Below are 23,579 nucleotides of genomic sequence, written 5' to 3'. Positions count from 1 at the left end.
CCTCAATCAGCATGTGGTTTTCAAGATTACAGTTACAATCAACTCTTGAAGTCTGCATTTCATTTTTTTTAAACTAACCTCCTGCACCACAAATGGCCACTTGTGGGACGTACCGGTCAGTATGCGGAACAGCTAATCAAACTGGGCTCAAGACGAACAGGGTCACACGGTGGAGAAGAGGATGGGTAGGGTTGGGGGGGGGGAATGAGTCAAAAAGAGAAAAGGGAGGGGGGACTTATCAATTTGTACCTGGGAGGCACACATTTCCTTGAGGACCATACTCCTCTGCAATACCAGTCATCATAATGTGGCGAAACGACACGACACAGCATGACAACAACGTACAACACTGCCTGCACAACACCGACCATTCAGCCACGTCTACGTGTGTGTGCGTGAGTGTCTGTGTGGATGAATTCTGGACATGTGTACTGCAGATGTGGATGTCGTTGGGGAGATACAGGGGCATCGCCCGGTAGGACGCCCCCCCCCCCCCCCCACACTCTACGGGGTGAGCTCGGAGACACGTAACGCTGTAGATTGTTGACTTCAGTGTGCCATGCTAACAGCTCGTAGCAGTTCCGCAGCAAGCGATGACGATCACCGTGGTGACCGATGGAAAGGCCGACCTTTTAGCAAAATATTAGCACTTAAAAAAATAAAAGCACAGGTGGCTGAAACTAATTTGATGTTTAAGACCACGTACAAGTGAATTCAAATAAAAAAGATTCTTTGGGTTCTTCTGGTCGTTATTATTTCTTCTAGGTTTCTTGTGCCATATTGTACACACACTGTGTTTTGTTTCACAAATTCTTTTGGACCTTTTTCCAGAGTTATTTATGTCCCTTTTTTTATTTGTGTTTTTAGGCCAGTCCCAGTTGATTGTTCTGCACATTGCACACACTGCAAAGCTACTTTGGGTAATTGGGAGTGGAAGGGGGCGGGGCAAGCTTAGGGCCCAACAAGATAGAGGCCGGCCCTGGTAAACGTAGGCCTTTATAACTTCAGAGCGAAATATCATAAACTCCCTAAAGTCGATGGAGCCAGGTTTCATTTTTGGATCAATAATAATAATTGAGGGATCACGTAATTATGGAGCTTCTTATCGTGGTCTTTTAGCAGAATGCAATCTGCCAGCACCAGCACCACTTCCTCTCAGGAGGGTTTGGTGTCTGCTTGTTCCCACTTTGAAGGTAATGGTAAACATGTCACTCAAAAGTCAAAGTCAGGGTTAATACGAGTATGAAGGCAACCAACAGAGCGGATGCCAAATTGTTAGCACAGATCACCTGAGCCAATGATCTACTGCATGGTTTTGTGTGTGTTTTGTTTATCATTTTTATGTCATCACATTAATTTGGCCTCATAATGTCCTAATTTATGTCCTTGAATGTATGTTTTTCTTTTGTGTGTGTACTTTATGTTTCTGCTATACTTAGGCTTTTGTCAGGCCCTGTGTGTCTGTGTGTTTGTGTGTGCATGTATCAGCTTGTGTGTGTGTGTATGTGTGTGTGTTGTTTCTCTCGTCGGTGTGTGTTTATGTGTAGGCGTTGAGACGTTCTTTGGAGCGTGTAGAGTGGATGTCATGCAGCTCCTGCTCCTCCTTTGATTTGATGTCCTCATACTTCTGCATCCGGCTGGCGTCCTTCAGATAGCCCCAGTTAGCAGCCAGAGCCATCAGGAAATGGACCTGAAGGAGGAGAGGAAACGCCCAAGTTGATTCAAGTGCATATGAAGAGAACCAGAAAACAAATTTGTTTTGTGTATCCTGATACCTTTAATCCAAATGGTACATAAATGAGATCCAGACAGAGCTTAGACATCACGTGTGGACCGAATGATCATTTAACCAAATGTCCGCAAGTCCAGTTTGTGGTCCCTGAACATTGTTTTTGCTTTTATACAAAAAAAACAAAAAGCCAACGTAACTGTTTTGTCTGAACAGGAAATATACAAAAGACTATAAAATGTCAAGAAAATGTCAAGAAAAGGTTTGATTGATTTTTATTTACTTCTTTAAATCTTCCCGTTGTCGTCCCACCACCAGGTGCATGTTTCATATATGCATTGCATCGCAGGACAATAGTTTGTATCAACAATACACACTCTTTAGGATGCCCTGATGGGGGGAGGGAAAGGTAGAGAAACAAGATTGATGCTCTTCTCCCAGCTGATGGCAAAGCCCATCTATGTTAGGAGTGAGATGAATTGGGCTGTATGAAAAGAGACAGACAAAAGAGGTGGAGAAATCCCTCAGTCCAATTAGTCCATCTTGAAGCTGCGCAACCTCACCACAGAGATGCTGCTCAGCCCACTTCTGGACAAAAATGACTCCATTTTATCATCACCCTGCAGCTAACAAGCAACCCTCATAGTATCAACGAGCATTTGAGTTAAAGTCGCATACTTGAGGCTCAAATTTCACGTTTGACCAGCTCAAGAGCCGAGGCAGGAGGCCCAAGGAGATTCAGCTCATATGAGCTGGCTGCAGGTACAGTGACCATAACTCCATCCTCAAACTGTGTATTCTTGCCCTGCTGTGAGTTAGTAGTGGGCTTTTCTAAAAGTAACTGATGTGGATTTAGATTGCGTGGACCCAGCAGTAGCAGTGAAAAGCTGTCCTCGATTTGCCTGGAGCATGTGGCAAGATCTTACACACTGCATCTTTATCTCATCCGGTGGCACGAACAGGATCCAAATGATGCCGATAACACTGTGTATCTGCTTGATGTGTGAAGACGTGTTTGCCACTGAAAGTGAATATGAGGTGGTGTTTATGGGTTTTCTGCTATACTCCCAACCTGCAATATGGTATTGTAGGTTTAAATCCGAGTTCAAACTGAATTTTTTTTTCTGTGATGCAGCTTTGAGACAACAGCAGCTTTATTATGTCGACCAAGTTCTCCACTTTGTTAAGCTTTAATGCCGCCTATGGACCACACACAGGACAGCACGCACCACAGATTTAGGTGTGTATGTGCCTATATTTAGATCTTTCAATGTCTGCAGAGGCATAGTGCAGATGGTTTAACATTTGTTAATGGCTTTTATCTTTTATTCTTTATTGTGCTGGGGCAGTAGGGTGGAGGCAGCTGATGCTAATAAACTGAAGAAGCTGGCTGTGTCCAGGGAGTGGTAGTGAGAGAAGAGGAAACTAATCAGTATTATGGACATTGCCTTTGATCCCCTGCATGATAGACTGAAGTCACATCAGAGCACCTTCAGCCGGAGACTGATACCACTGAGGTGCACCACAGAAAGGCATGCGATAATAAGAATAATTAAAGCTGCAAGCAACGATAATCGGGAGCTATCACCTCCAAGCACGCCGAGCATACTGGGGGGACTTTGGTGGATGTGGCCCTTCACTACCGTCAACATTAGTCCTGCAAAAGTTAAATGGTATTTCCTCCCTCGAGCAGAGGCTTTGTCAGGTAATTTTGGTCATTAGGTTATTTTTGCGCAAACACCTATTATACGATACTTAAATAGTGTAATAACGTACTATTATCTATTTTGCTTATGTCCACTTGTTGTTTGAGATATATGTATAAAATTCCAAAATCCAAAGTGTTTCAAACTTAAACACAAAGTTGAAAAAAGGTAATTGATCAAATAAATGATCTTTAATACACGTTGGTTAGTGGGTGAGGAGTCACAGAGAGAGAGGCAGTGAACAGGTGAGACAGAACAGAAGTGTGACACTCAAATATAACAGTATCAACATGTACCTCCATTGTGTTTTCAGATTGTAGTGTGGATCATTCATCATAACTTTTGACCAAATACTTATGTAATACTGTATTAAGTATCAGAGATAATTAATACTAATGCTCCAAAATGTTGTTTAACCCTTGTGTTGCCTTCGGGTCAATTTGACCCGATTCAATGTTTCACCCTCCTGTCGCCTTCGGGTCAATATGACCCGATTCAATGTTTAACCCTCCTGTTACCTTTATATTTACTAACATATTTTACCCTTGAGGTCAATATGACCCCAGCTATTAAAATCTCCAGAAAATTATTAGAATTAATATTGTTTTCCAAGTTTAAGTGTGAGGTACTTTATGTTTGTTTGTTGACTCCCGAAAGAACACCGACATTAAACATTGAATCGGGTCAAATTGACCCGAAGGCGACAGGAGGGTTAAATATTGAATCGGGTCAAAATGACCCGAAGGCAACACAAGGGTTAAAAGCTATTGTTATACAATTTTTGAACATTTTGATTCGTAAAAACACATTGTCTAAAGATTTCCGCTCAGTATTTGGACCACAGTCATTCTGAATGGTTGCCATTATGTGGAATTATATTTCTGTGAGCTTTGTGAGTATTTTTTTCCTTTTGTAATTTGCCAATTATTACTTGAGGCACATAGCCAATCAGATATGAGAATAATAGTCCTCACCATGGCGATGACAGCGGCTCCTGCTCCTGCCAGTGTGCACACGAATAGATGGAAGGTTAAGTCCAGCTGTAACACACAACACAAGACATTTTGGGTTGAGTTTACATTGTTCTGCTATTTGTCATAAAACAGGAAACAAATCATATTTGAGTCTGTATTGTTTCTTCTTACCTCATTGGATTCACACAACTTGAAGAACTTCTCAGAACCGGTACATAGCTTCTTCTCCTCAGATATGGTCACCGCTCCTAAAATATTAGAAACATATATTGTTCATAAATGAAATGGACTGATATTCATGCGTCACTGGTACTGCACTGTTGGTCACTGGAACCGTACAGTCTGACCACAGTGGACTGCTGGTAGCAATGCTCACAGTGACCTGGAAATTATCACATTGTTGAATCCAAACCTGCATGAACCAGCAATAATATTCAAGTGAAATGTTTATTAGATACATTAATTAGTTTTTAATTAGGAGGCCCATTTGCAGTTAAAAATGTTGGACAGTTGAGGACACTGATGCAAGACGGGTCTGTGTCTTCATGTGGGCACTCTGGAGGACAGAGATGTGACTGTATCATGTAAAATAATATATAATCATAATATGTTGTTCAAATACAATATATATTAAAGAGTTGCTTCTTTCAAGATGTAATATATGATTGTGGCATACACTCATATTCAATGCTGTGTCTCTATTACCAGATAAATGATATATTACTTTCTTACTATTGGATTTGGTTTTGCTGTTGTAACCGTAACAACAGTGCACCAGGGAATGTTGAGATGGTACTCACTGTTTCAGTGATACAGTTTGATATTACAATAGATCGATTTATAACACATCATTCCATCTATTTCAGAGACGGCACACACCAAACTGACGCAGGTCCAGGCAGAAGTTGGCTCCCTCCACCAAGCTGGTGTTCTGACACATGGACCAAACGTTGAAGTACATGAAGACTGGCAGGCTGGTGAACGCTGTCACCCCAAGCCAAACCAGGAAGAACAGGTAGGCCAAGAACATCAACTGCAAATACAGAAAACAGATATAATGAGTGACAGATATGATGTGTTTCTCATTCGCGATGTGCTCTTTAAACACCTTAAAACAGTGAAAAAGTATTTATTGCTTTTTGAAGATGTGGATTCTTGAGTTATGGCCAAAAGTGTGTTTTGTCAGAGCGCAGTGACGTTTGACCCCCCCAATTCGCTTCAGTCCAAATGAATATGTGTGCCAAATGTGAAGAAAGTCCCTCAAGACTTTTCTGACATATCACATTTACGAAAATGGGACAGACGTGAGGTCACAGGTCACCACCTAATTCTGATCAGTTTATCCTTGAGTGCCAGGGGACGCTTGTGTAATTTCTTTGTGTGTGACGTATATACTAGAATGTTCTTAAACACCACAAAACATGAAGATTAAATTAGAACCACGGAAAAACCCAACACATCTTAATAAAATATAAAACTGTCATGACCCCCAAAACCTTTATAAACTTAATAAAACCAACAAAATTAAATCTGCAAGTAGCATTGATCGGGCCCTCGTCGTGTCTAGACTACTGGCCGGTTGCTGGTTTTGCAAAATGGATGTCATCTGCAACTTGACTTGATGGCCTGTTGACTCATGATATGCACTAAATTAAAAATCAATATTGATCAGCTTAATGATTGAGATTTATTATTAGATCCCATTATCGAAATTTCATTATTCCATGAGATTCAGCCAAAATACACAATGCACTGTTGGTTTTGGTAAATATGATAAAATATGAAATGTGCTAAATGAAAGCTATGATAAAATATAATTTGATACATACATATTCTTATCCACTAATAATGATAAGTTACCTGCAAAACTACCCAAAAACATCTTGCTACAAGCACTCCGGGTTCTAAATATTACTTACAAATGCAGTCAGGCAGCGTCCGCAGGCCGAGATCTTGAACTCCCCGTAGAGATCCCTGATGGCTCCAGTGGTGAAGAAGCCCTCAACCAGCAGCAGCACCCCAAACACAAAGAATCCAGCTGCAAGGCCGTAGATGATGTACTTCAGGATGTCGATACTGTGGAGAGAACAGGGGGGGTACAGTGGGTGATCAGACATGTATGATCAGATAACACATGTGTGACTGTTTAACTCCATGTATAACAATTATGAGAAAGGCATGTCAGCTAAAGAAGCAGAATTTTCTGAATCATTCCTTGTTTTGGTCTTTTCCACCACTGATAAAGTGGCATTAAAGTGGCATTAGCACAATTCTCTCCACACATTTGTTTATTTTCATTAGCTGCCAAATAGGCGGTGTGTTGTGTGTTTATTATTAAAAACCACCCAAAAGGCTGCAAAGGTCCCTATGAAAGTGATGGACAAAAAAGCTACTGCATTACCAGTAAAGTACCTCGAAGTTAAGAGACATGAGTAGAATGTCATGTCCCAAATCATCATCAAATTATTTAGCTAAAACATGACAACCCTCAGGTAAGGTCCTTTAATCCTCCAGAAAATGAAGTTGAAAGATGAGTCACTCACATGGTGAATACATCCAGCGTTTCTCCCGGGGCTTGGATGACTTCAAAATAGTTCTGTAGGATGGTGACGGTGCCACTCAAAGCCTCGTGGCCACACCCACAGAACAAGGCCACACCCATGTAGAGGAGAACGGTGGCGATGAGCGAGGCCCAGGGCAGGCTGCCCACGCATCGCCCACAGCACTCCTTGCAGCCTGAACATTGGAGAGAAGACAGCATCTTAAGAGTATGACGCAATCAATAAATACACGTTAATGTTTATTTTTATGAATAAGATGAGTCGGGAAGCCGGTGGTGAGTATACACACAGAACGATGATGATGATGATGATGATGATGATGAAGGTACAAGATCTTTTGGATTCACAATTCTGGGAGAGTTGCATAGCTTATAACAACACATTTACAAATGAAACATTCAACCAACAACAAAACACATCTGTCCAACAAAGTAGAGGAAGTAATGCAAATCAATGACACAAGCCCCTCCCCCTCCCAATGATTTATACTCCAAAAGATTTAGCTCCTTTGACAGTGGAGAACAAAAGCATTTCCCAACCACATTCTGAAGTGTGCTAATTTATTCAGAGTTTTTTGATGATCAGTTTATGTTTATAATTATCTTTTTATCTGCTCTATGAAGAATACAGTCAAAGACACAAAGCGTTCATAAGCATATACCTACAGAGGTTGCTGCCGACACAATGTGGAGACATACATCACTCTGTGGCAGCTGCAACACGACCATCTCATCCCGAGTCAGCTGAGACCATCAATATCAATTCCATCTCAGTGTCCAGTACATAATGCATCCATGGGTGGGGAAACACCCGCCCCCAGCTGTAAATTACACTTGCAGGCCACTTATTAGAGAGGTGATGACAACGAGCTGTTAGAGCACCGTGTTCCATCCATTATGGATCCTTTAGAAAAGATCTGATTAAACCAGAACAACAGCATCACTTCTGTCATGTGATGTTATTGTTATTGAGGTACATTATTTTTCAGTGCACCACAAACAAGCTCCATCCAGTTCCACAGTATTAGGGTGGAGGCAGAATATAAAAATCTGGTCAGGTCACTCACACAGAGTTAAAACCTAAGCTGAGCTACATGATGCAACTTAAAAGAGAAAAAAAGGTTTTATTAAAGTTTTGATGAGGCATATCCTGAATTTGCAACAGATGTTGGCTTCCCGCTTATTTTCATACAAAACCTCAAAGACAAGAGACTTCAGACAAACAATGACGATCCAAACAGCACCCTAAATCTTTTCCTCTCGCATTATTATAAGGGTGAGAATCAAACTGGATTTTCAATATAAGTTCTTCCTCTACTGCTTCACGCCGAGCATTTTTGGATCAGAATGTGACTGAATTCAATCAAATCAACCTGCCGGCTAGTTGGAATCAACCGACACAGATTTGAGCATTTATTGCTAATGAGAGCTTTCAGGGTCACTATAGCTGCATCCACATGACTACATTTACATTTTAAAACGCATATCTCCTGCTACTTTTACACTAAATTCTACTAGTTTTAGAGCATCCAAAACAAAGGAGTTTAGAAGCCTCTGTGGTTTCCTCTTAGTGTGGACAGACGTTTTAAAGCCAGGACGTAGACTTCATTGGGTCTGTTGTGCAGTTACATTCTGTACTTTATAATGCTACTCTGCTTCATGTGGAGGAAGCAGCTGTTAGTCAAGCCATTTGCGAGCAGCGTGTCCAGAGGCGGAATCAGTCCCACGGAGCGGACGTCTGAAGTCACAGCCTGAGGACTTGAGGAGGACGATGGACACAAAACAAAAAACGTTTGTAGCAGCTTCCGGGCCGTTACCCGTGGGTTTCCCCCACCAGCACCAAGGATCAGCCAACACCATGCTTGGATTCGTGAACATACTTTATTTCCCACACGCACCGTGCAGACCGCAACACTGTGCCTCTGCTCACCTTCCCTCTACCTCCAGTTCTGCTGCCCTTTTTATATGAGCAGCATCGGCTGCTGACTGATTGCCAATCAGTCAGAGCAGCTGACTGATTGGCAATCAGCCAGCAGCCGAGGCCAGATTGGGGACAGCTGCCACAACGTTACTTTTCTTATTAATTCTTATTTTGTTCTACTCAACTATTGTGAAGTCCACACAGAAACTGTAAAGGAACAACGGCATAAATGCTCCAGCAGCAGAGCTACGAGTGAGAGAACAAGGAAACGAGAAAACGAGTGAGACAAGCGCGTGTGTTTGTGTGTGTGTGTGGTGTGTGTGTGAGAGAGAGGGATCAAGACCTGCAGCCTTGTAACTAAGTCTAAAAAATTAAAATACTTTCCCACCAAATGTGTTTGTTTAAATATATAAAGGAAGATTTTATTTTATGAGAGATTTTAAGTATGAAGCACAACCTTTTTATTAATAAAGAGAACTTTAATAGTCCAGTGTATGCAAATATGTCATGCAAAGTGTCATGTGATATTCTTTTCCAGGCTTGCTACTATGGACGGATGCTGAAACGCCCGCGTTGGACAGAGATGGGTTTGGTTTTTAATCCCCGGTTTTATAGTAACATATGAATGTGGGTGGAGCCGGAGTCAGGCTTGGTAAAGATGTACCTGTGATCCATCTTTGTCTTTTCTCTGCTATCCTCGTGTTTGTTGCAAGTTCTCCGCCTGCAACATTGTATAATTGTGCAGTGGCCTTGAGTGATGCCCCAACTAAAGGATGTAAGACGACATGTTCACTCGTGTCGCTGCTTTTCCAACTGGGATTTGCTGCAGTTGCAATCAGATAAAAGGTAATATGTCTTGTTTTAGAATAGTGAGGGGTTCCGCGTCCACAAATACTTCAACAACCCTCATATCCATCTTCATGACGATGTGTTCTCCTCGATAACGTGTGTACTGTAATGTTAGGTGGGCAGAAAGACTCAGAGGTTTTCCTCTAACACTTTTACAATGTCATTTAATCACACGTTAACATTATGTGTCCAGCACAACTGCATTGGGCAACAAACAATTAGATTCAATGTGGATTATTAGTATTTCACCAACAGCTCTGCGTCGCATGTGGAGAGAGGCGACTGCGTCATACCATTTAGGAGGAGTTCTTTTAGTCAGTCTGCCTTTTCAGTGAAAGCAGGACAGCTCTGGAACGCCCTGCCTCTGAATATACGCACTAGCAGAACTTTTTACTCTTTTAAACATGGCCTGAAGAACTGGCTTTTTACCAGTCAGATGTGTGAGCATGAACTGTGACTCCCTCAGTGATTGTGTAAATAATTGTTGTTTTTATGTCTGTTTTCTTAAATTTTTATTTTATGTTTTAATGATTTTATGAAGAGGCCAGTATTTTATCATAACCTGTATGTTTACTGCTTTTCTATTATGTTTTGTTACCTCTTAACCTTACCCTTTAGTAGTGAAGGCTGTACCATCTGACCACAGGGACCAAAGCTGAAATTTAGCCTTGGCTAACGTTAACACATTTACCCATGGGTTGATTAATGTGTACGGTCCCTGTTCAAATAAATAAAAAAATGAAAAATAAAAAATGAAATGTAGGCCTAAAGGAGAGCATGTGGTGAGGGCGAATGGTGACAACATGGTGAGGGCGAGGTTGGGTTTAAGTGACAACATCTGACTGGTACCATCGCTATGGACGTCTTTTCAGCTGCAGATCCACGAAGTGCTGCGAGATGCTGAGTCAAAAAATGAGAAGCTTTGATCTCTGGGTTTGGTGTAGTTTTTTATAATGTCAAGGAGATATCACAGAAATATGTAGAATGACACAAGTTTTGGCAATGAAACTATACGGTTAAGTTAAGTCAACAAAACCACCGAGTTCATTAAAAACCGTCACGAATGTAACTTCGAAATAACTTAACAACACCGTGTCAAACATCTTCTGGTGGAAAGTCCTGTGATGATTGGATCCATGTTTTGGGGCTTTTATTTGCTTGTTTGACAACTAGCTGTAATGCCTACTGCTTTAATTAAAAGTCCATATCAGCTTGAATACATACACACACACACACACACACAGTCTTTGTAATAAGCCCAGCCTGCATGTAGACAGAGCAGCAGTCCTACAGATCACACAAACAACACTTTCCTACCCCCCTGTGTGTGTGTGTGTGTGTGTGTGTGTGTGTGTGTGTGTGTGTGTGTATGCGTGTGTGTGCGCGCCCCTGTGTGAGTCATCGTGCTGCTCAGGTTTAATGGACCAGCTTTGTTGCCATGCCAACAGGGGTGTGGCAAGGAGCCTGCTGACCCATTTTGCCTGTAGCATTGTCATGGCAACAGTGCAGCTCTGCGAGCGCCACAGTCACACACACACACACACACACACACACACACACACACACACACACACACACACACACACAGCAATGAAGCGACAGAAAGCATTTCCAAAAACACAAAGTCAGCCTTCAGCTTCACGATTGTCTTGGTTTATGGACATAATCAATGTACAATTTGAATGGGCCTCTCTGCTAAATATGAGCCGTTACGGAGGAGCAACAATTATAATAAAAGATTCAGAATTCACAAACATGTGCTCGTGCCACATTCTGATGTATTGTATACGTTCCTGGTTGTTTCTTTAAGGGAGACAATTAACTTGACTTGAGCTGATTCGAAACCTGAAATGATGGAGATGTCCGTGGAATGATTTGTCTGACTGTCTGCAACACATTGGGCCGGCGAATGAATCTTCATCGTCTCCTCATGTAATCTTGTACCAACACCACCAGGACTTAATTCATATTCACAAATCAATCCTTTTGATTTTGAGCATCCAATGGTCTTTCCTCCACAGCGCCATGTAGGACCAAATCATTAGACTCAACATGTGTGTGTGTGTGTGTCTGTGTCTGAGAGAGGATTATTGCGATATCTCTCGCTATCTCTCTCTCTCTTTCTCACACTCACATACAGCACGCCCACACACACGCACGCACGTACGCACGCACGCAGACACTCAATAGGCCGACTATCAGGTTCGGCCAACTGCAGCCTTTCCAGTGAGATGCAGTTGAGCACAATGGAGTACAACCCAGAAACATATAAATATATGATTATTTAAAGAAATTAGATAATACTGTCTTGTTGCAGATTTGGAGAAGATTCTTTTGTTCGGATTGTGGAAATGTTCTGTGTGACACACACATACACACCTACACACCTACACACACACACACACACACATTTTATTTGCTTTGTCTGTAGATTGTATTTGTAATCTTATGTTTTTAGGTTTGTTCATAACATCAGCATCATTGGGACTACAGATGAAAAATAGCCTCTTGGCTAACTCTGGCACATTTACTGAAATGTTCTTATTAATGTGCACTGTCCCTTATTAAATAAACCCAGTAAAAAATGTTTTTAAAAAACACACAGTTAATAGTTAACTCTGCTATCATGGACTCCTGAAATGCTTCTCCTTGCTGCCTAACAAATCTCTCCTCTCATCTGAGTTGTGTTTATGTGATGTATAAGTCATTGATCTTGTTGTTTATAAATAACAATAAATAAACAGCTGCAATAGTTGTTAAAGCAACCAAGGAACCCAGTCAATAATGTGTTGTGCTGAATGATTTTCCACCTGCATTCAGTAGCAGGAGACCGTGCCCACCGTGTCCACATTGTGTCCACCTTGTGTCCACCTTGTTTTCATGACGACTCTGACTTAATGAGCGGACGTAGCAGCTGTGAAAGAGACAGTGGAAGTGGAAGCCCCAATGAGACGATCATATTTCAGTGATGGGTGCGTTTCAGATTCCTAGGCAGGCGGTCAACTGGAGACATGACGGCATTGCTCAGCTGACATGGTGAAAGGGCTGCTCATGTTTACCTGCCAAAATTAAATGCAATCATGATTGGGTAATTAAAACAAACAGACATGAACATTCTAGATGGACTGTGCATTTATCTCATAGGTGGAGTATTAAAGGTGAGCCACAGTGTGCCTCCCACAGCTCTCTCCTAAATCCTTATTTATAAAACTTACATTTCACATGTGTGACTGATCACGCATGCTCTGATTCATAAAGACATTTAAGAAAGTGCCTGAGAACAGAAAATAAGTGAGTGGAAAAGATTGAAGGAAGACAGAAAAGTGAAGTATACCATATCTGTTGTTGTATTTAATGTGTTTTCCTTTTGCAATCTCACCTGAGTGGACTGTGCACGTATAAACCTATAAATACACCAAAATGGGGCCCAGCAACACACTTTGCTCTTGTCTTAACTGTTTGCCTTCAAGCGGCTATTCTGCGTTAACTTCTACCAGTGTCATTCTCTTTCAACACAAGTATTGAGAACAGCACTCGTATCAAGCCCCTGAAACACCACTTCAGACTATCAAGGGTCACGACGCAAATAAAATACAGAAATTATAATTAATTAGCCAGATGTTGTTTCTGTGAAAAGGAAAATCCCCCACAAAAAGTTATTGGAGAATTGAAATCAATCCTTCCTTTAGCCAAATGGCAACAGTGACCGCCGCCTCTGTGACAGTGATGGCGGAGGATTTTCTGATGAAACCCCGCCCCCTGATATACAAGTATAAATGTGTGTAAATACAAGTATACACACAGCAACTCACAGTGTGTCCCAGATAGTGAAGGTGTCACACAACCACACCTTTGTGGTTGGTTGAGTTTGTAGTGCAGGTTTCTCTTTCTCGCCTCTTGCTTTCTGGGCATTGATAAAACATAACAATGCGCACCATATCCAGCAACTCCTCACCCACATATATTTGGTCCTTGAGCCCTGATGATGAAGATCTGATGGCGGCGCGAGAGGGAAGGACATACAAGCATGTAATGTATTACAAGCATTACAATCAACAAACTTCATATTTTAAGATATCTCATTTAGAAAGAGGACGGGTGGTAATAGAGGGCAGTACATTTCACAGCAATCTGCCCATTATATTAATTATCTGTGTTATGTATGAAGAAACAATGTTGGGCTGGTGTTGGTGCATGAATTTTCATGGCGGTCTGCCCAGAAACTGGCGATATCTGGATCCACAGAGCTGGTTGGACAAACCGGCCACGAGCAGAGTAATCATTTCACTGCAATCAAGGTTTGTGTTAACCTCTTGCACTCACCATGACTCATAATGCAGCCCAGTCAGCCAGCTGCTCATCATGTGGACATGCCACCATATACACTCACGGGCAGCAGATTGGACCTTTTGATCAGATGATTCTTTTTTCTCTGTCAATGGAACATAATGAAAATAGCCTCAGAGAGAGAAGATACAGCAGAGCTCACTGTTGCCGCGGCTTCCTTCTCTGCTCCCCCCCCCCCCCCACACACACCCTCAGTGGGCCTGCAAGTCAATTTGTATTGACTTATTCTTCTTACCATTAAGTTCCTTTCTATTAGTGGTCATTACATTACATTACATTACATGTCATTTAGCAGACGCTTTTATCCAAAGCGACTTACAATAAGTGCATTTCAACCTAGAGTACAAACTAAGAACAACAAGAATACAGGAAGTAACATTTCCTCAACATAGTCGAACTACAAAAGTACCATAAGTAAGTGCTATCTAAGTGCCACTGAAGTGCTAATCTGTGTTTTAATCCAGATATAGTCGGAAAAGGTGTGTTTTCAGTCTCCGACGGAAGATGTAGAGACTTTCTGCTGTCCTGATGTCAGTGGGGAGCCCGTTCCACCACTGAGGAGCCAGGACAGCAAACAGTCTGGATTTCGAGTGATTAGCTCGAGGTGCAGGAGGCACAAGTCGATTGGCTGTTGCCCGGAGAGAGCGCGTGCGGGGTGTGCGGTGTGACCATATCCCGGATAGACGGGGCCCGATCCGTCTAGAGCACGGCGCCAGGACCAGTGTTTTGAAGCGGATGCGAGCAGCCACCGTAACCAGTGGAGAGAGCGGAGGAGCGGAGTGGTGTGGGTGAATTTCGGGAGGCTGAAGACCAGTCGAGCTGCTGCATTCTGGATGAGCTGCAGGGGTCGGATGGCCTTAGCAGGTAGACCAGCCAGGAGGAGTTGCAGTAGTCGAGGCGTGAAATGACCAGAGCCTGGATCAGAACCTGCGCCGCCTTCTGAGTAAGAAGAGGACGTATTCTCCTGATGTTGTGCAGCATGTACCTACAGGAACGTCAGTCGCAGCGATGTTGGCCGTCAGGAGAGTTGACTGTCGAGTGTCACCCGAGGTTCCTGGCAGTCCGGGTAGGGGCCAACACAGAGCTGTTGAAGATGATAGTCAGGTCGTGGGTGGGGAGCCTTTCCTGGAAGGAATAGTAGCTCAGTCTTGTCAGGGTTGATCTTCAGGTGGTGAGCAGACATCCACTGAGAGATGTCAGTCAGACAGGCAGAGATTCGTGCCGCCACCCGTGTTTCGGACGGTGGAAACGAGAAGATCAGTTGGTGTCATCAGCATAGCTATGGTAGGAGAAGCCATGCGAACGAATGACAGAGCCGAGAGAATTTGTGTACAGAGAGAAGAGGAGGGACCCAGGACGGAGCCTTGAGGAACCCCAGTAGTGAGAGGACAAGGATCAGACACAGATCCTCTCCAAGTTACCCGGTAGGTGCGGTCTTTAAGGTAGGAAGAGAAAAGTGCCTGAGATCCCCAGGTCCTGAAGAGAAGAGATCAGGATCTGGTGGTTCACGGTGTCAAATGCTGCAGAAAGGTCGAGAAGGATAAGGACAGAGGAGAGAGGCTGCTCTAGCAGTGTGAAGCTGCTCAGAGACAGCAAGGAGGGCCGTCTCTGTCGAGTGGCCGGCCTTGAATCCAGACTGGTGAGGGTCAAGAAGGTTGTTACTGTGGAGATAGGAGGACACTTGGCTCAAGATAGCTCGCTCCAGAGTTTTGGAGAGAAAAGGAAGAAGAGAGACCGGTCTGTAGTTGCTGACTTTTAGCGTGGGTTTCTTCAGGAGAGGGTTGACTCGCCTCCTTCAGAGAGTTAGGAAACAGCCAGTTGAGAGGAGCTGTTAATAAGATGGGTGAGGAAGGTCAGAAGGTCAGGAGCAATAGCCTGGAGAATGGGAGACGGACGGGTCAAGGGCGCAGGTGGTCGGTCGGGCGGAGGTCACCAAGCTAAGAACTTGATTGCGTGACAAGTGGGTGAAAGAGAGGGGCATGATGAAGTTAGTGTTGGTGATGTGATAGAAGATGGCTTTGTATAGTAGGAGCGATGTCGTCTATCTTGTTTGTAAAGTAGTCGACAAAGTGGCTCGGCAAAAGGGTGGAAGGAGGAGGGGACAGGGGATCAAGGAGGTTGGAAAAGATAGAGAAGAGTTTTTGGGGTTAGAGAAGGAAGACTGAATTTTGGTCAGGTAGAACGAGCTTTTGGCTGCAGAGATAGAGGAAGAGAAGGAGGAGAGGAGAGATTGATAGAAGAGCAGTCTTCCGCTTGATTCGATTGCGCCATTTTCTTTCGCCGCCGCAGGGTGGCTCTCTCGCTGCGCACCGAGGCGCACCGAGTCCGACAACCACGGAGCCGGAGAGGATTTCCGAACCGGTCGTGTCTTAAAAGGACAAAGAGAATCAAGAGATGAAGACAGGGAAGAGAGGAGAGTGTCTGCGGCAGAGTTAGGATGCATGAGTGAGAAGCAGTCAGTTGAGGGAGAGCAGATAGGACAGAGGAGGCAAGAGAGGAGGGACAGAGGGTGCGAATGTTGCGCGACAGGTGCAGAGTCTGTAGATATGGGTGGGTTGTCAGTACCAGAGAGCGAGAGAGAGTAAGAGATGAAGAAGTGGTCAGAGACATGGAGAGGAGTCACAGTGAGGTTAGAGGTAGAGCAGTTTCTTGTGAAAATGTAGTCAAGGTGGTTGCCGGCTTTGTGAGTAGGAGGGGAGGGATTGAGTGAGAGGTTAAAGGAAGACAATAAGAGTAAGAGATCACATGACTTCTCTGTCTGGATGTTAAAGTCACCCAGAAGGATGAGCGGGGGCCGTTTTTGCGAAGTTCGATAGGAGGACGTCTAGCTCGTCAAGAAATCTCCCAAAGAACCAGGGGACGGTAGAGAACAACAATGTGAAGTTGGACCGGATGAGTAACGGTCACCGCATGAAACTCAAAAGTCAGTGGGATAAAGAGTGGAAGCGGGTAGGGACAGAAACACCATGTGGGTGAGATGAGTAAACCTGTACCTCCACCCTGACCAGAGGGTCTGGGTGTGTGGCTATAGGAGAAGGCAGAGGAGAGCGCAGCCGGGTAGACGTGTTGTCTACTGTGATCCAGGTCTCAGTGAGAGCCAGGAAGTCAAGCGACTGCTCCACAGCAAAGCCAGAGATGAAGTCGGCCTTGCGGTTGGCTGACTGACAGTTCCAGAGGCCTCCTGTGACCAGGTGCTGGGTGTGAGTAGAACGGGTAGGAAGGATAACAGAGGAGGGGTTCGGTACGTACATGAATGAGCGAGTCCTATAGTAACTACAGTAGAGATACGCACAGGTATGGAAAAGACACACATATTCAAAAATGGGGAAATACTCAGCCACCCCCGAAGACTCCAACGGAAGACTCCTATGTCTTTGTCCTCCGAGTCTTGTCCGATGAGTCACACTGACGCTACAGCTGACGCGAAAAACCCCACCCGGTTATGAGCCCAAGTTAGTGCCAATTACCTCCAGCCGCGTTGACACCGCCTTGGCTTTTGGTATTCAAATGACACTCAATAGAAACCAGGTGACGATCGCTCGTCCAATCAGTGAAGATTCAGGTGTCGGAACACAGGACACACCTCTCTACCAAAACAACTCCTTAAAACAGGACAGACTAACAATCTAGCAGCTTTAATCAACAAATACAACAGTAACTTTAGCAGATAAAACTAGTTTAAAGAAGATACTTAGCAGGATCCAAGTAGTCAGTAGTCTCGCCTCACAGGTAGAAAATGCACACTGCAGACTTGGCTCCGGAGATCTTTTAAAGACACTCAGCCAGCCACGTTGACACCGCCCCTTGGCTTTTGGTATTCAAATGACACTCAATAGAAACCAGGTGACGATCGCTCGTCCAATCAGTGAAGATTCAGGTGTCGGAACACAGGACACACCTCTCTACCAAAACAACTCCTTAAAACAGGACAGACTAACAATCTAGCAGCTTTAATCAACAAATACAACAGTAACTTTAGCAGATAAAACTAGTTTAAAGAAGATACTTAGCAGGATCCAAGTAGTCAGTAGTCTCGCCTCACAGGTAGAAAATGCACACTGAATGAAATGGATACGAGGCGGATGCACAGCGTCCACTCTCCGTTGCATGACTCCTGTCAGTTTTCAATTTGACTTCTACAATAAAGGAGAAATGCCTTTTTACAAATGGTCCTGGGCAAGTGGTCACTTTAGGTATCTCTGATAAACCAGCCATGGTAGTACATACCATCAATGTTTCTCAATGTTAGAGCGAGTCGATCTCCATTCTCCATAGTTTGGGTGATTTGAAATAGGGTTGTATGAGGCACCTATCGATAGTCCAGCTATTATAAAGCCCGGGAGCAACGCAAAGTACCGCTGACGAGGCCCACAAAAACAAAAATTAACTAGAATGGGCACTCGGTAGAGCGCATACCTTCGCATATCACAAGATTGGGCATTGAATTATGAACATTTTGGCATTAGTTGCATGCCAATTGGACAAAAATGTATCGTGCTATGGTAAAAAAAGAGTTTGACCTTTCCATGACCTTGACCTTTGACCCGATTGATCCCAAAATCTAATCAAATGGTCCCCGGATAATAACCAATCATCCCACCAAATTTCATGCGATTCGGTTCAATACTTTTTGAGTTCTGCGAAAGATTTTGACCTGTTCATGACCTTTGACCTTTGACCCGATCGATCCCAAAATCTAATCAACTGGTCCCCGGATAATAAACAATGATCCCACCAAATTTCATGCGATTCGGTTCAATACTTTTTGAGTTCTGCGAAAGATTTTGACCTGTTCATGACCTTTGACCTTTGACCTTTGACCCGATCGATCCCAAAATCTAATCAACTGGTCCCCGGATAATAAACAATCATCCCACCAAATTTCATGCAATTCGGTTCAATACTTTTTGAGATTTGCGAATAACACGCATACAAATAAATAAATAAATACACGGCGATCAAAACATAACCTTCCGACATTTTCAATGCGAAGGTAATAACTACAAAATATCTGTTAAGTGTTTGCTATTTTTATAATATTTTCAACGCTTTAACTTTACGTCAGACAGCCTTTTCGGATGAGGAACCAAACTGAAAGTGGTCTTTGCTTTATTCAAAGCCCCCCAAGAGGTTTAAATGGTCAATTGTCAACTTGCATTTGTATGCGTTGTCGGCATTCGCCCACTCACACACTGGAGGCAGAGGCTACCACGCAAGTTGCCGCTTCAACACGTGGACTTAAGGAACCGGGGGATCAAAATGCCGATCAGTCGTTTGGAAAACGACGGGCCCAAGGCTGGAACATACAGATATGTTTCACTACCAATTCAGTTCTCTGTCGGAAAATATTCTAAATGGAGCATACATTTAATTGATATTTATATTTTTCGCTGGAACTTTCTTTTAGGTGGTTAACATTTGTTCTGCTGTTATCGCCATCCACAGCTCAGCTTCAGTGCAGGTCGTCCTGTCTGCTTCTCGGGGTGGGGGGAAGGCCGACCACGTCTACTGATGGTAATACAATTACAGTAGATAAGCACACCATCCCACTCCAAACAATCCAGTTAAAGTGTCCGCGTTTGGTCTTTGAAACACACGGCATGTAGAATGTATTTTGTGTCTCCACTTTGACTGAACAACAACGGGATAATTTGCTCCAGTTGTAAGGTGCACCATGTCTGGACAATAGAAATACTGTCAGCAAGTTGACAAACAGCAGTCTTTAACTGGGGTAAAGTGGCTCCATAATAGATACATGTGGAACAGCAAACAATGTATAGCAAATATACAGTGTAAATGATGACATCATGTACAGCGTACCTTTCTTGTTGTTTATTTTTTCACAATCAGTAACACAACGCTTGCATCACTCTGTTAGGACAAAGCTTCATTCACTAAGAACTCATTCAAGATCATTTGTTGAATCCATTTCCTATAATGATGTTGGACTTAGGCAAGGCGTATGGCTATGCTGTATAATAATCAGAAGACTAATCAGAATTCTACATTTTGCACAAATGATGTGTTATCATTGATGATCTGTGTCATGTGTTCAGCCAAGTCCAGCAACATAAGAAAATAAACTGTATTGTAAAAATGTCAAAATATCCCGAGGGCAGGTGATTGATGAACATTTGTGACTTGAGATTCAGGGTTACACCTGAACTGTGCTGAGCTGATTTAAGACCCACACTAGATCCCTGACAGAGAAACAATTTCACACATTCTCTGGATAAGAAACTATGCATCATTGGAAATGTGAAAGTCTCAACACTTCGATACGAAACACTGAATTAAAGGTGATTCATCAATTCAAAATGAAGCCCATCTACGTCATCCGGCACGGTCGTCTCTCCTCTTGTCTTTGCATCACTCGCTGCCTCTGCCTACAGTCTTCTAGGCACGTACTCCCCCAACTCTCATCGTCGTCTCACCTACACTATTTCATCACACACGGAAACACACACCTGTATTTCTTTTAGATGTACGCATCCCATTCATTAAAACAGAAAAATATGGGGGAGGGGTGCTGACAAGAAAATGTCGATGGACAGAATGACGCAGGTGTGGGATGGGATGGGAACCAGTGCAAAGGAAGAACAGAATGAGTTTTGGTGGCAAAATAGAGAAAAAAATGAAAATAAAAAGTGTCTGCAATAAAAAAATCCAGTTTGCTTGAAATATCTTGATCTTGCCTCACCATTCGGCTTTCCGATTGGCTAAAACAGGTTCCTTCCAGAAAAGAAACACACAAATACGCCTATCACACAGCAGGATACAATTCCAATAGCCGTGTTACCATGGATACAGTGTCAATGAAGCGTAAATAGTGTGATAAATGTAAATAATTGTTTCTTTTTTCATTAAACAGATCCATCCCCGGTTACATTTCCGAACCAGTTTACGCAGCAACACTGCGACTGAATTCAGACTGAAGGTAAAGGAGGAAAATGGACACGCCCATTTTTAACCCCGACAGCAACAACAGTAAAATACGATGAGAAGCGTAAATATGCTATCTGGAAGACAAAGGGGAAAAATAACATACAGAGAGATTATCTGTGTTTTAATGTGTGAATTTAGAAATATTGATTTAAAAAAAAGTGGGTAGAGAAAGCGAGGGAGGGGACGGACAGAGTGAGATGGGGAGCATGAGATTAGTCAAAAAGATGGAGAGAGAAAACAAGAGACGGAGATCTGAGAAGGCACAGAGACCCACTGAATAGAGTTGGAAATATAGTGAATGAGAGTGACTGAAGAACAAAAAATACACTAAGGGAGAGGGCTAGTGATGGAGAGATGTGAAGAAAATGGAGGGACAAGGTAGTCCCTCGGGCGGCAGAAGAAAAAAAGGGAGAGCGAGATGAGGAAGAGGCGTTCAGACAAGCGTGTCGCCTCAACAATGAAGGCTAACAAAGAAAGCCCCAATGCAGACATCAATCACTGAGCCACTTGGCTTTCTTATGGAAGGTTTTGCCCCACACTCTTCTACCCCTGTCCCCCCCTCCTCCCCCTTGCCACTCCCACCTACTCCTACATCCATTCACCCAGCCAGCCATCCATCCATCCGTCCATCCATCCATCCATCCATCTGTCCATCCATCTGTTAGTACAGTCTCCAAAACAACACCAACCCTCCGGAGTCTGCCATCTCCTCTCACCCTTTACACAAACAACCCGCTTATGTATGCATCCCTTCGTGAGGAAAGGAAAATAAGACAAAAACACACACAACAGAATATGGTTCTATAATCTGTGTTATTATCCCCAGCAGACATAGAGATGGCGTGATTACAAATGCAATGAAGATCGTTCCACTTTCCTCTGGGAAATGAAACAACGATGACAATGGATTATTTGTGGCAATTAAATGCACAGACAAAGATCTGGGCTGGTGTTTATTTTTTCTTCTTCAGGACATGTATGCTCTCCTCGGTCTCTCTGCCAACTGCACACACAAAGGAATCCCATGACGATTCCGAGAGGAACGGATGAACCAGAACAAAAGGCACAGCTGATTAAAGACAAATGAGACGAGCAAATTACTCCTGTCTTACCTTTCTGGCTTTGCGATTCATCCATGTTTTCCTCCATTGTGGCAAGTTACAGTCCCTTTGTCTCTATAGTGTGAAGCTGTTTAAAGCCCCTTGCTAGCTCTCAGCACAGTGTGCGTGTGTGTGTGTGTGGGAGGCTGTGTGTGTTAGAGAGAGTGATTTTTTCCCTTATATCTCCCTGTAGATGATGGAGGCTCAGGGAAGTCCCTGTTTCAATTCTCTGCTCTCTCTCTTCACACTGCCTGTTTGGGCTCTTCAATCCTCCTGTTTCAGTAATTATCTATAGATTTAGCTTTCTATACAGATATTGAATTCAATAATGTTTGCATTAGAAACTGAAAAAACATTATTAAACATTATTAAATAATAAAATCCAATATCAATTTATATTCAATTTACACTCAGTCAAAATTTTAAATACTAGGTATGAGCCAGGAGAGAGTTAACCCTTTCATGAAATAATAAACCAAGTATAAAGCAGTTAATGCCAGTCTCTATTCACTCTAAGTAAGATATGAACCATAAACAGCTCTTATCAGGCTAAATTCATTATGTACTTCATCAATGGAAAAGAACAAATATATATATTTTGTATGGACTATTTCTTAAGAGCACAAATAAAGTAGGGAATTCTTTTCAGAAGCTCTTTTTGTTATATTTGTTGAAATTATCTTTAGATCCCAACAGCAATAAATATATAAAATCCTCTGACAAAATAAAAAAGGTACTAAATCATCAGTGGTCAAAGACATATCTGAATTGTCCTGGCATAAGCAATGATATTAAACACTTTACATTACAATAATAAAACCTATCCCTCCACTACCAGGACTTTTATTGTTCTGTTTTATGGTTGTTGATAGGAAATATTATCTATTTGAGTTATTTGTTTTTAAAAGGTAGTTGGTGTGTTGTGTCTTTTTTCTTTCTTTGACTGATTGATCCAGCTTTGGGTTGTATGCAGACCTTTTGAGGAGGGGCTGGCCCATTGTGGGCTTGATCCCTTCAAAACACAACAGCTCCCAGACCCTTATAGGAGGGGCCCTGTTTTTAGAGGGGGATTAACAGCCTCATTAGTCACCAGAGACTCCGCCTCCAGCCCCAATGTGGCCGCTCCAGGGGGAACCATCCGAGTGCCCTCAATTGAGAAGGTTGTGGGTTGGTGATTAGTTTTGACCAAAAGAGAAAAATACTTAAATATATATATACATAAATAAATAAAATAAACGACAAGGAGAATAATGAGTGTGCTGTGTGAGTACCATCCACATTTTGAAATAAGTACGATTTCAAAAACTTAATCTATATTTATGACAAAAGAAAAAAAGATAAGATAATTAAATTGTGTGAATAACTAATTACAATAGTTGACATGCTTTTAATAATAATAATAATAATATTAAGATACCTATTAGTAATAATAATAACAACCATCATTA

The 23,579-nt window shown here is 42.7% G+C and overlaps 1 protein-coding gene across 1 annotated transcript; it reads right to left on the bottom strand.

Moving 5' to 3' along the window:
- Nucleotides 1-1,537: 1,537 nt before the first annotated feature.
- LOC130189872 (neuronal membrane glycoprotein M6-a-like) lies at nucleotides 1,538-22,180 on the bottom strand. The gene is made up of 7 exons (XM_056408860.1): nucleotides 22,144-22,180; nucleotides 6,953-7,145; nucleotides 6,329-6,485; nucleotides 5,289-5,442; nucleotides 4,581-4,657; nucleotides 4,410-4,475; nucleotides 1,538-1,690 (listed from the first exon to the last, which is right to left on the bottom strand). The coding sequence occupies exons 1-7, from the start codon at nucleotides 22,178-22,180 to the stop codon at nucleotides 1,538-1,540; spliced, it is 837 nt and encodes a 278-aa protein (XP_056264835.1).
- Nucleotides 22,181-23,579: the final 1,399 nt, after the last annotated feature.

Source organism: Pseudoliparis swirei, chromosome 24, assembly GCF_029220125.1.
Source record: "Pseudoliparis swirei isolate HS2019 ecotype Mariana Trench chromosome 24, NWPU_hadal_v1, whole genome shotgun sequence".
Lineage (NCBI taxonomy): Eukaryota > Metazoa > Chordata > Actinopteri > Perciformes > Liparidae > Pseudoliparis > Pseudoliparis swirei.
This window is presented reverse-complemented; position numbering and strand designations above follow the sequence as displayed.